Here is a 12,693-nt window from a genome sequence, read left to right as displayed (position 1 = left end):
TTATTCCCCCGCTGGCGGGGTGTTGGTGGAACTTTACCGAGTTTCTGCGACCTGAAGGGGTAAGAGGGCACGCGAGCACGCTGCCGCTCATTGAACGCAGGGCTGCCTCCGTGATGCATTGTCGATGAAAGTGGAAAATATGCCATATGATGGACGGTTGATGTTCTCAAGTTGCATCTTCCGTTGCCAAGACTCAATGTCAAAAACTCACAAGTCGACGCGATCCCGAAAGCTTGGCGCAACTGTTGGACTCCAAGCCTCCAAGCCTGGGCAGTGTCGACGTCTTTGGCGATCTTGGCGGGGGCTTCACGTGGAAATCTTAGAATGGGGGCCATAACTCTCTGAACTATGATGCAACTCAAGACGACGCTACTTTTCACAAGTGCATGTGCCTCATGACAATGCGGCTGGAAGTTCTTTTGAAACCCCACCTGGTGTCAATTACCCGCGGAGTCTCGCAGCTCGACCTCGGAACCAGACTAAGAAGAGGACCACAATGAATAGCCTGCATCCGCAGTTCCAACAGATAATCTTCCGCCTCGTGTTGAAGCTATTCGCGATTTTTCACGTCATGAAACAACAAAGGGTTCAGGGCCGACCCCGTCCAATTGGCTGCGAACCGCCGTTGATGCGCGACCAGCCCCCACCCCAGGCAATTCGAAACGACTCAGCTGTCAGACACCTTGACATGAAGTGTGTCGCCAAAACCTGCCGCACCACCTTCTCTCTTTGGTCCGTTTATTAATAGCAGCCGAGAAAATCCCCCGGATTTCCTCGCCAAAGTTAGCCAACTTCCCACCGAACGGGGGCCGGTTGCAGTTTTCATTATCTGATGGCTGTTTGGGTAGATGCTAATCTAAGCCCAAACATGGCCTCACTAAGCCGGTCTTTGGGCGAGAATGAGACGAAGCTGTCACATCGCGATGGCGTCTTGGCAAAATTTGAGATGAGGGGTAGATAGACCTTATAGACTTCGAGTTGATAAATAGTGATGGAAACCTCGCGGTCTTTGGTTTCGTGTAGAGTCTACAGCCCTCCAGCGCCTTCGTTCTCGCATCGTTAGATTCGTTTCGTTCCAGCGCGGGCCGCCGAGTTTTCAATTGTAATCACTCAATTCTAGACAAAGGCTCTATCACATATCCACTCAGCTCAACATGGCATCCCAAACACTCCCTCTCCGATCCCGCCTCCTCTCTTCAAAACTCTTCATCTTCGCCCTCTTCTTCTTCTCCATCATCACAATCACCTTGGCAGGCGACGATGCTACTTCAACCCCCGCTCAACAGAGCGCTCCGTTCGTGGACCAGGCCACCGGCCTGAACATGGAGCGCTTCTTCGGTGCCAGAACATCATTCGCCTTCGCCATGGCCCTCCCGGAGCAGAACGGAACCGCCGGAGCCGGGTCCTTCATCGGGCAACTCTCCTTCCCACTCGTCAACGGCGTCGGATGGGGCGCCATGGGTTTGACCGGCGAAATGGAGGGCAACTTCATCCTGGCGGCGTGGCCGGATGGTGCCGGGGGCGTGATGGCCTCGTTCCGACAGGCAACCGACGAAGATAACCCGCCCGAAGTCAAGGGCAACTTTGCCGTTCGACCCATTGCCGAAGGCGTCTCCGTCAACGCCACATCTCTCACGTACACCTTCCTCTGCGAAAACTGCCTCGATACAACATTGGGACTGGGACCAGAGGCCACGAATGCGAACGCGGTCATGGGATGGGCGCTGTCTGAGAAGGCAGTGAGGAACCCGAGCGATCCCGGGGCGAATCTCGGATTTCACGAGCGTGGGTTTGGACCGTTTACCGCGAGGTTGGGGAATGCAAGGACGGCGCAGTTTGCGGCGGTAGCTGCGACTGCTGGGCAGCCGGTAGCAGGCTCGGCCAAGGCGGTGGCTGCAACGCCAAATGCTTTCAAGGATGGTGGCGATGACGACGATGATGATAAGAAGAAAGGTGGTAGTGGTGGTGGTGGAAAGAAGGATGATGACGATGATGATGACTGAAAGTCCAGAACTTGTAGATTCAACAGACAAGCCAATATCATGATACCTCCAGGTGTAGCGGTACCTTATCGCAAGTGACGTTAAAGCAAACAAACCCCGCGCCTAAAGCACGGAAATATCTATCGTTGATGGTCTCTTCGCGCCTACATCTGACCTCTCTATATGTTTGATAGGTCTAGTCGCATGACTGCAGGACGCCCTTTGCCCTATGCAATAAGGACGCATCGGCGTAGAATGTCGCACACACACACACACTGATTGCCACTAGAGATAGTGGAATATCTGATTCATTTAAAGGGAGCAAGATTGTTCAATGTAGTGAGCAGGCGCAAGGGTTTTGAGAAACCTAGGTAGACGGTTAGGCGATGTGGCAGCCATCATGCTACTATGGACCAACTGAGAATTCGTCTCGGGCAGCATGCAAGGCTCGGACAGACGAAATTGGCTTTCGTAAGACAGAGCAGCGCTAATACTCAATATTTCAACTAAAAGGGCAGGCCGAGATCAGATCGCACATCTTTTTCACATTAAGATCATGATTTGGGAGAAGGCTGGCCAATGAACGACCCAGAAATGGACAAAATGTGACGCATCAGTCAGTGAGATCCGGAGCCTGCTGTAATGTGCCCCTCTTGGCAGTTCTGGGCGTGTTATTCGTCATGTCGTTACCAAAAGGGCTGCATGGATTGGTAGTGACTGAGAGGAGAGGGTCCGCGTTCGTCTCTTGCACGTCCATAGCCTGATGTTCTTTATCTAAGAGACTGCCGCAACCCAGCTGGTTGACATTCAATTATGTTTTGACCTCCGTCACCTTTTTCACTTGCAGCCACGTCCATGCATGGCTCTTCCAATTCAGGAGGCCATTCTGAGAGCAACAGCCCCCCTAGAATCGAACCGTCGGGGCTGCTACATGTTCAGACTCTCCAAGATGATGTCCGAAGAGACGATGATCAGATAACATCTCCTATATTTGAAGATATAATAAATTGGAGGGTTGGTAACTCAGTCCTTTGTCAACGAAAGTCTACTGATATAGCCACAGAAAGGGAATGTCCCGGACGAAGCACAGCACGAATATAAAGAGACGCTCTTGCACAAACTGATCAACACAGCAGCTGATGATGTGTCCGCCTTGAGGGATCTAGAAGAAAACTTGAAAGAATGGAAGCCCTTGATCAACATTCGCTGCTCGGATACCAAGGAGACCGCCCTTCTACTCGCCATTTGGAAGGAGTTGGAAGGCGTGACTGCCGAGCTTCTCCAAGAAGGAGTCGACCCTGAGCTCGAGGATGACTCCGGGTGGTTGCCTTTGCAAGCAGCCAGTGATGTTGGCAACGAGACGATTATTGAAGCGTTGTTGAGCGCCGGAGCTGATGCTGCCAAGAGAGGTCACGATGGACAATATCCCCTCGATGGAGCTGTCAGATGGCCCCTGAAATCCCAGTTGATGAGACAGCTCGTTAAGCCGCATGAACAGTCCATCAATAAGGTCTACAAGGAGTCTGAATGGCCGCTGCTTAATAGGGCTGTGTATCATGGCACTGAAAGTGCCATTGACCTCCTGCTAGAAGTCGGTGCGAGCCTCAGCATGGTGGACTTTGAAAAATGGACACCTTTGATGACAGCAATTCGACGTAACTACCCCAAAATCGTGGCAAAGCTGCTCCGAAACTTGGTAGGGCAAGCCCCAAAGGATATTCAATCAGCTATCGATACGCCAGGTTTGGATGGAATTACGCCCATTATGCTCATTTGTGGTGGAACTGTGCTCGATGACGGCGCCGGCAACTCGTTAACGGCTTCGGATATCATTACAGATCTGTTGAAGCTTGGCCCGGATATCAATGCGATCGACGTGGAAGAGAACACGGTACTGCATCACGCGATGAATGCTGCAGCACCACGGGACGAGAACCTCATCAAATGCCTGATTCAATTGATGAGACCGGAAAGAATCCTACAATCCAACATTCGTGGCGAGACAGCGTTCGACTCTTGCTTCGACAAGGACGAAGACTGTCCATTTTCTGAGAGCAGAGATTTGATACAATTCCTCATTGAACTTTTTGCTCCAGATCAGACACTTCAGCAGGCCGAGGAGCCACTGTGTTGGACTGTGTACCGCCTGGAGAGACACACCACTGCGTTGGCGCTTTTCAGCAAGTTGAAACAGGCCGGGAAGATACGAGGGAACTTTGATCCCCACGGATGCTCATTGGTTGAATGGGCAATTCACGCTCGTCTCCCCCGAGTGCTGCTGACTTATCTTAGAGCAGTAGGGTTGTACAAAAAGGGCGATAAGGACAGCCCAGTCGGCGAGGACAGAGAACGGGGTTTGAATTTGGTTCGAAGGTTAACAGCAGAAACTCAAGCTTCACTGCCATGGCCGAGTGAGCCCGACCGGCAAAGACGGCAGGCGGAACAGAAATCATCTGACCAAAGCAGAGATGGAGATCCAGACCTGAAAGATCTGAAAGACTTGGAGGATATCCTGGACTATCTTTATCCGGAAAAGGCCGAGAGAAGAGCAAGCCCATGGGCCCTGTCGGAGCAAACTGAGCCTATGAAGGCGACCTCCCAGCGCTTCCCCGCCGCTATCATTCAAAATAACTTCTTCAAGTTCCGAAATGTGCACGAGATCTTGTACGACTCGGATCAGATGGAGAATGTGCGACAGACCGTTGAGAGACTCCAGAAATTCGAGTACAACCCCAATCCGCACAAGCAAGCATCGCCCCATGTCTCTGGTGTCAACTTCAAAGTTGGTCCAGATTTTACGTGGATACATCTACCGGCAAGCAATGTAAGTTGCTCTTCGGGGGCATAAGCTGTCAGACGACATATTAATATCAACTAGATTACATGGATGGAGGTGAGAGCCTCTGCCCCAGCCCGGAGTTGACACTCCACGCCTCCACAATGTTGCCGGATTGCTAAAGATTTGAATTAGGATGCCGTGAAGAAAGTCCTTAAGCAAATGGATTGCAAAGACGAAGCCGAGAAGGTTGCATCATTTTTGCGTAGCAGTTGGATCGAGATTCCAGACAGAACGTCAACGTCACGCTTCATGAGACCCCGTTATGTTGTCAAAGACAAAAGTCTTCCTACCGATTCGAAGGATCGACGTGTTGCAAAAGACATTAGCGATGAAGACATGGGCTGGCATCGGTTCCAAGCCAACGAAGAGCGCCAATATGACAAAGGCTTTTTTTCCCAGTGGATAACAGGAATATGACGAGCTTAGGCGGAGGGTCAGATGGGGAGTTTTCAAGAAAAGAGGGGAAAGCCCCTAGAGTCTCGTTCATCGCCCCTCCGTCTGAGAGCATGATGATCGATCACCAAAGCGACGGCAAGAGTGAAGAAAGTATTAGTGCTTCAGCCATCTACGTAAGTGCGCATTGAATGCAGAAGTGCATTGTCAATTCTGATGTGTTCCTAGATGCCCTTTCTATACTTTTCAATGTATCATGGAAGTGAAGGTGACCGACACTCCAGAGCGAGAACTGGTACGGAGCCACCGGACGAAGAGTCAGTTCTTGATGAGATCGACCTGCGGCAAAGCCTCTTCACGGCGTACAAGGATTCAGTCATCCATCAACCAGCAACTCTAGATGAGTTTTACTACCACTTTGCGTCAGATAACGATTCGCGCAACGACAGAAATTTGCGCAATAATGATCAGGTCGTTACCAAATACTTGAAACCAGGAGACACAAAAAAGCCGAAATACTGGCCCCTCTTGCGTGTGAGTCAAGTTTGGATATGGATCATAGACGAAAGTATGTACCGCATCAGTCAAAATGCATCTGAACCAGCTATTGACGCAATTGTATCTCAGAATGGATCATAACCTCCACATCCTCCGCCAGGAATGATGTCCAAGACAATCTCTTCACTAATATACTTGAGCATCTTCAGAAACAAATTAAGAATGGAAGCAGACGGATTGGACCATCATCGGCTACCGAAATGAGCAAGGTTATCGTGAATTATTGTATCGGAGCTTACGAGAGAAAGAGAAAGCGTTCGGTCATGACTAAAGGGCCTGTCAGCACCCAGGCAAATGCTCAGCAAAACGGGTTGCCCAAGGAAGAGCGATCTATCCGGCAGATATTCTCCGACTCCATCAACGAAATTGTAGGTAAAAACAGGCCCGTATGTTTCAAGCAGTATGGAAAATTTGACGGGAATTTGCAGGGAAGAAAAGAGTCAAGCCTTTTCAACCAAGCATATGGTCACCATCACTTATCCAGCAACAGAGAAGACCGCAAGAACAAGGGCAAATCCACCGAACAGACAATGGGTCATCTCAGCTCTACGCTTGGGAAGGTAGCACGTCAATTGTGCGACATTAAGGACATCAGAGATGAGCTTAACATTCTGAAAACCGTGGCTACCTTCCAACGTAAGGTACAGTATCAAATGGCAGGGCCCTCTGCAAACGGGGATCTTGAGACGGATTACATTCTTAGTGACATCAGGGAGATGGACCGATTCGCGGAGCAGACCCAAGAGGCAGTGAGTAATCTTTGACTACCCTCAAAGGCCATAATTAACAAGTGACGCGTAGGTCAAAACTACTCTGACGCTTGTGGAGAGTGATATAGCCAACCTCCAAGGAATGGAAGCTGTGAAACAGGGCAAGATTGTCTTAATATTTACTCTTGTCACAGTGTGGTTTGTGAGTCGTTCTACTACGCAGAACATTCATGAGACAGTCTTCCACTAACGTATTCGTCTCACAGCTCCCTCTCTCCTTTCTCACGTCACTCTTCGCGCTTGATGTAGCATCTTTCCTCACGGCTCCTGCCTGGTCGCTGTACGTCATCTGTAAGTGATCTCTTAACGCTCTACTCTGGTACCCAAGTCACGCTGCTGATAAAATGATAGTCGTCGTGCCATTGTTGTTTCTATTGGTAGCCATAGCCTACGTTTGGAAGCTGGAGATCGTCCAATACTACTCAAAGATGCAGCGCAACGCCGCCAAAGAGTTTCAGCCAGCGGAAATAACGAGGGCCAAGTCAAGTGCGCTGTCTTGTCCGCCATTGGGGGTTCTGAGAAGACGAGGGAGAGCTGATGAGGAACATGGAGTGAGCTCGAATAGTGACTTGGGAAAGTGATGGCTGGGTGCCTTTGATGAGCTGGGCTTTTACTTTCACAGGCTGCCATGGGCGCTGGTGCCAACTCATGCAGCAGCGCGAAACACCATGGCTAGCACTGGAACAGGTTTTTTGCTCGTTCTTTCTTGCTTCTCAGTAGCAGTATACTAGGTTCCCTACTAGGTATGTAATTGACTAACATTCAATCCTCCTAGACCGTTGACTTCACTAAAGCTAAGCGGCGTCTTTGAACCCTTGTATAAAGATCGATATGATCATTCTGCATTCTCAACAGGTTGGGCTGGACTACGCGAGAATGTATTTGAGGTGGTCAACTTGAATCCATAGAAGTACATGGTCCGTTTCTTCCTTTATGCTGCAGCCTCCGCAGCAGCTCGACAAGCACATATATCTCCGCAGAACCTCTCCTCCGCATTGATGCTGGGGTGAATCTGAGTGTTCCTCCTGGCAGGATATATCTCAGCCCGAGCCTTCTTCTCAGCCTCCCAATGCTTGTCGAGGTCCTTTTTCAGTAGACGCTTGAAGGCCATAGTGCCCGACTCCCGCTTCGAGTGCAGGGGACCGTTGACAAACACGTTGGTGACCAGATTCTTCTGGACACCGTTCATGAGATGGAAGTCCTCAATTTCGATACCCTCGAAGAACTCTCCGGCGCGGTCGAAATGCTCTCGCGGTGAGTTCTTGTTCCGATACACCTCGTACTCTGTGGTGACGGTGGTGGGTGTCTTGGGAACGACGCGCATGAGGAACCAGTACGGCGTTGACAGGTTCAGAGATGTGTTGGGGTAGTTGAACGTGAAGGCCCCGTTGCCGAAGAACTGAACGTCATCAGGCTTGATGTCATCCCTGTTAGGCGGGAAGTGTTCCATTCGCCCCTTGTTGGGTCCCTTCGTCTCCACTGAGTAGCGATCGAGATTGGTGATTTTGGTGATGCCAGGATGGGATGCTTGACAGTGATAGCACTACGCGTATGTATCAGTATGGAAGTCTTTTTGGACGTGTCGGACCGATTGAGAGCATGCACAGCTGTGTTCGCTCACCTCGTTGTAGTTCTCGCCAACCAATTTCCAGTTGTAGTCGCCATTGGTGGTCCAGGTGCGCTCGTAAACATAGTCATCGAGGTTGAAATCTTGGAAACGTTCTTGCTCGTCGGTACCCTCGTTGAGCTCTTTCCATGGGATGGGGTTGTCTGAGGCATCAAAGTTGACCCAGATGAGACCGAGCTTGTCAATATGAGTGTGGATCGAGAAGAGGCTGTAATCTTCCTTGCGGAAGTCATCAACCTCGTCGAACTTAGGAGCCTTTGCGAGCTTGCCAGAGAGACCGTAAGACCAGCCTGCGAAGCCACGATAAGAAGGTGTACCCGGAAGAAGGAGTCTTGTGGAGAAGCTCACCGTGGTAGCCGCAGCTAAGAATGAGCTTCTTGCCCTCACGGCCGTCTTTGTCCACGAGGATGGGGTAGGCACGGTGACGACAGACATTGTGGAATGCGTGAATCCCCCCCTGTCTGTCCTTGATGAGGAAGAAGTCGAAGCCAGCCATCTCAAAGCGAAGAAAGCTTCCTGCCTCTGGTAGGCGAGAGCGATGGGTTATCATCAGCCATTGCTTGGAGAATACGGCTCGCTTCTCGAAGTCGAAGAAGGCCGGCTCACGATACCAGGAGGCTGGCATGTTGCCCTCGGGGATCTTCAGAGGTACGGACATTTTGGATAGTGGATGAGATGGAATAAGGTTTAAGCAGAAGTGAGGCTGGGATAGTTTACAGGTTCAAATATTTCCTTCGTGTGTTGTTGTGCAAGGAGAGGAAAGAGTTGCTAGGAATGCAAAGCACGGATGGATAGACCATTTTAATAATTCATGAAGCTTCATTGATCGAACTCTTCCGAAGGCTGGACCACCGCCCCAAGACGCCTTCAATATTCACTACATACGGCAAAACCGCTGATAAAGTTCTTCAAATCACGGGGTGAGGGGTAGCGGGAGCTAGGATGAAATTGGGCAATAAAGCTCAACCAAGACAGCTCCCCACGCAAGGTATGTAAGGATACATGAGTCCAGAACATGAACGTATCACCATAAAAGTTGTCGCGTTGTTTCAACTGACGGCACAACAATGTCAGCCATGTTTTCAAGAATTGACCACATGAGAACCTGCGTTGAGGACGACGTGTGGTAGCGTCACATAACAGCCGCCTTGGTGTAGTAATGGCACGGATGTGAGTGTGCAGCTTCGCTGTTTAGAAACACGCCCTCGGTCTCAGGCTTCCTTCCTAATACAGCATTTCGCCTCAGAACCATGGGACTCAGACTTCTTTATCTCTCGATGGTCTCCCCGCAGTTTCTCAAAGCGTGTTAGACCGTTGACATGGCTGATAATTGCAACCTGGCCATTGGCTACTGCAGTTTTACTAGATCCCAGCCAGTCTGACCCCGCATTCAGCGCACGACCACTCTGGGATTGGCCTTCTTAGCAGCGAACATTGGTGTATCTGCTGTATAACACCAATTGGATCTCTTCAGTCCGTAGTCTATAAACATGAGCTTTCAGACAGAGTGATGGTTACTGAGCGAGGACAATAGAGAAGATATGCTGAAACAAGCCCCTCCCGCGCGATTTAGATAGCTTCATGGTTTAAATCTGTCAGTTTAGACAGACAAATTCCCCAGATGCAACTGGTGTAAACGTGAACTGTTTTCATCCTTGTCTCTCCATCTGTGAGATCACCCGCATGTACCCGAAGACTGGTGGCGTTCACAACCAGACCTTCATGCTTTCATCTTTGTGTTAGAGAAGAACCAGAATCGTCTTGAGGACGATAATCGGATAGACCGGACGCAGCCTCTTCATGTAGCTTGCCCCCAACGACACCATAGCTTATCAATTATCAAGACTGACACCACCAATCCTTCATTTACCTACTGTGTAAGTCGGAAAGTGCGGTGAAAGGTAGCATTGGCTCTGGCCTGTTCTATTTCATCTTCACTAATTTCATTTGTCCAAAATGTGGCAGCATGAGTAACGATTGTTATTTCTTGCACCAATCCTGAATGTGTAGGGTGCCCGAGGGTGAGGCAGGCCTTACGTGATCTTGATTATGACCACCAGAGCTGTGAGAAACAAGACCGCAGGTCCACGGGACCACATCGAAGATTCTACATAGCAGTAACTAACAAGCTGACGTCATTACAGATGCCGTGACAAAAGCTAAGGCGCGGCTCAAGCAAAGTACCTCGTGCAATTTATTGCCCAGTTGTGGAAGCTTCCCTCGTTGATCGCCCCACCCTCCCGGTCGCAACTTGAAGATGAGTGCTGGAGTTTAGGCCGCTAAATAGGGCGAGTCTCTGGCTCGAACACACGTCCATGAACTACAATAGGTCCCTTATCGGGTGGAGTGAAGCTAGGCCGATCTCTCACGACCCGGCTGTGATACATGATAGGGCTTCATCCCAGAGATACGCCATTTTGTCGGTGATAAGAAGGCTCGACGCGGGTCTCCGGTGTTTTCAAACATATGAGCCTGCCCCGCATTCCCATTCGGGTAAGTAAAATGAGACCAGGCTGATAACACTGTGTGACAGCATCTGAACACACCCTGCGAGACGGTAGTCGGCCGGGCCCAGGCCCAAGGCCCAAATCCCAGCCTGAATCCTACCTTTACGTAAGGGATCAGCCACACTACTTTATAGCTAGCTGCACCTAGTGCTTATAGCTAGATTAATTAAGCTACTTTACGTAAGTTATAAGCCCTCTATATACCTAAATCTATCTACTAGACAGTAAGGTTATTCCTAAGTAGCTATTAGGACTTTAACCTTATAGTCTAGTAATTATTATAGGGTAATTAATAGATTACTAAGCTACTAGAAGTAATACTTCTAAGTAGAGATTGCAGCTATTATGATATATGTCCCCTACTTGTAAAATCTCCTCAGCCCTTAGGCTGCTAAAGTTAATAATTATTTAATAATTGCTATAACTAGTTGTATAGTAATAACTACTTAATAACTATCTGATAATTACTTATAACTACTACTTAAACCTCTCTTAAACCTTAAACTAATTAAATAAATTAATATATCCTCAATTAGTAATCTAACCCTATTTTCTTCTAGCTCTGCTCAGAGGGGATTATCCTAGTTAGGCCCTCCTAGCCCTCCTCCTTCTTCTACTAACCTTATAGCTAAAGCACCTATATAGAAGGTAGCTAGTAAAGGACTAAATCTAGGAAGTCTAGTATATAATACTATCTTTAAGCTAACTAAAGCTATAAGCTTCTAGCTATTGGAGATTAATCTTAAGAACGCCTTTAAGGTAATAAGACTTCTCTTCTACTTAATAGATAAAGGAATACTAAATGGATATAATAGGGATATAGTTTTTAAGGAAGATGAGGTAGTAGTAGTTAAAGATCTAAGATCTTTAGGTAATCTAATACTTATAGGTTTTATGCTTCCTAGATAGTTACTTATATAGAAGATCTAATATAATCTCTTAGAAGAAATAATTAATAATAGTCTTTCTATTATAGCTTCAGCCTTCTATATCTTTATTAAAACTGAAGAATATACCTAGAAGTTTAATAAGCTAGCTATAAGTAAAGTCTATAATAACTAGAACAGAATAACTAAAGTTAACTATAGTAATACTAAAGACTTTATATAGGATCTTTACTTAACTTTTAATAAACTAAATAGCTTTAGTATAAACTCATTAACTACAGCTCTTACCTATAGACTTATCTAAGGTTTTAGATGTTTTAATTACGCTAAAGTAGATAGTATAGAGAATAACTTTATTTTAGGAATTTACACCTATAATAACTTTTTATAAGAATTTAGAGGCTTTAGCAAAAAGGAATAATATAAATAAGCTTCTTAAGGTATTAAGGCTCTATTAAATAAAACGAAGTTTATTATAAAGAAGAAAACTCAGCCCTTTAAGCCTATAAATAATAAAGAGACTTAGTAGTAGGATTTATATACTTCCTATAATTCTAAGTATCTATAAAACCTTCATAAATATAAGATATACTCTTACTATTATAAAAAGGCTTCCCTATACCCTATTTATTATAATAAATACTTATTTAAGTATTATAAGTATTATACTATAAAGTTTAATAAGTTTAAGTATTTAAACACACTATAAATAACTACATAATTAACTACATAAGTATCTACTTTAGTATTTACCTTAAAAGGTTAAACCTAAAATAGTGTCTTTAGAAACTTTAGTATTAAATAGGATATTAACTATTAATCTGAGGCTTTTATAGATACCTTATTAACCTAAGTTTAGAAGAGGACCTTTCTACTATTCCTAGTAGATAACTTTAAAGTATTTAGTCTATATTTTAACCCTTAATCTCTTACTAGAGATTTATATAAAGTTAACTATATATAGAGAATTAAGAAGTAACTAATAAAGAGATTTAAACCTTCTATCTATAGTTCTACTAGCTAAACCATTAAAATAAAGACTAATAACGTGGTTCATCAGTCAGCCGCGCATATCAGTCAGCCGCGCACTTTTTCCCACGTACACAACAACATCTAGTATTTCTCAACCA

At 46.8% G+C, this 12,693-nt stretch overlaps 4 protein-coding genes across 4 annotated transcripts; 3 read left to right on the top strand and 1 right to left on the bottom strand.

Annotated features, from left to right (window-relative positions):
- Positions 1 to 1,154: 1,154 nt before the first annotated feature.
- On the top strand, positions 1,155 to 2,003 carry CDH-1-4 (Cellobiose dehydrogenase; the record flags this gene model as incomplete). Its single annotated transcript, XM_032026695.1, has 1 exon — positions 1,155 to 2,003. The coding sequence occupies one exon, from the start codon at positions 1,155 to 1,157 to the stop codon at positions 2,001 to 2,003; it is 849 nt and encodes a 282-aa protein (XP_031876859.1).
- Positions 2,004 to 2,837: 834 nt separating this feature from the next.
- warA (Homeobox protein Wariai) lies at positions 2,838 to 5,238 on the top strand (the record flags this gene model as incomplete). Its single annotated transcript, XM_066150962.1, has 3 exons — positions 2,838 to 2,996; positions 3,046 to 4,806; positions 4,954 to 5,238. 3 exons carry the CDS (start codon positions 2,838 to 2,840, stop codon positions 5,236 to 5,238), a joined length of 2,205 nt encoding a protein of 734 aa, XP_066009638.1.
- Positions 5,239 to 5,972: 734 nt separating this feature from the next.
- CGGC5_v002443 (uncharacterized protein) lies at positions 5,973 to 6,841 on the top strand (the record flags this gene model as incomplete). The annotated part of the gene is made up of 4 exons (XM_032026693.2): positions 5,973 to 6,140; positions 6,201 to 6,521; positions 6,574 to 6,684; positions 6,749 to 6,841. 4 exons carry the CDS (start codon positions 5,973 to 5,975, stop codon positions 6,839 to 6,841), a joined length of 693 nt encoding a protein of 230 aa, XP_031876803.2.
- A 632-nt stretch (positions 6,842 to 7,473) lies between these two features.
- yeaW-1 (Carnitine monooxygenase oxygenase subunit) lies at positions 7,474 to 8,827 on the bottom strand (the record flags this gene model as incomplete). Its single annotated transcript, XM_032026692.1, has 3 exons — positions 7,474 to 8,085; positions 8,164 to 8,459; positions 8,518 to 8,827. The coding sequence occupies 3 exons, from the start codon at positions 8,825 to 8,827 to the stop codon at positions 7,474 to 7,476; spliced, it is 1,218 nt and encodes a 405-aa protein (XP_031876801.1).
- Between the last annotated feature and the right edge of the window lie 3,866 nt (positions 8,828 to 12,693).

This window comes from Colletotrichum fructicola, assembly GCF_000319635.2.
Source record: "Colletotrichum fructicola Nara gc5 chromosome Unknown KSG_Nara_v1_contig01, whole genome shotgun sequence".
NCBI lineage: Eukaryota > Fungi > Ascomycota > Sordariomycetes > Glomerellales > Glomerellaceae > Colletotrichum > Colletotrichum fructicola.
This window is presented reverse-complemented; position numbering and strand designations above follow the sequence as displayed.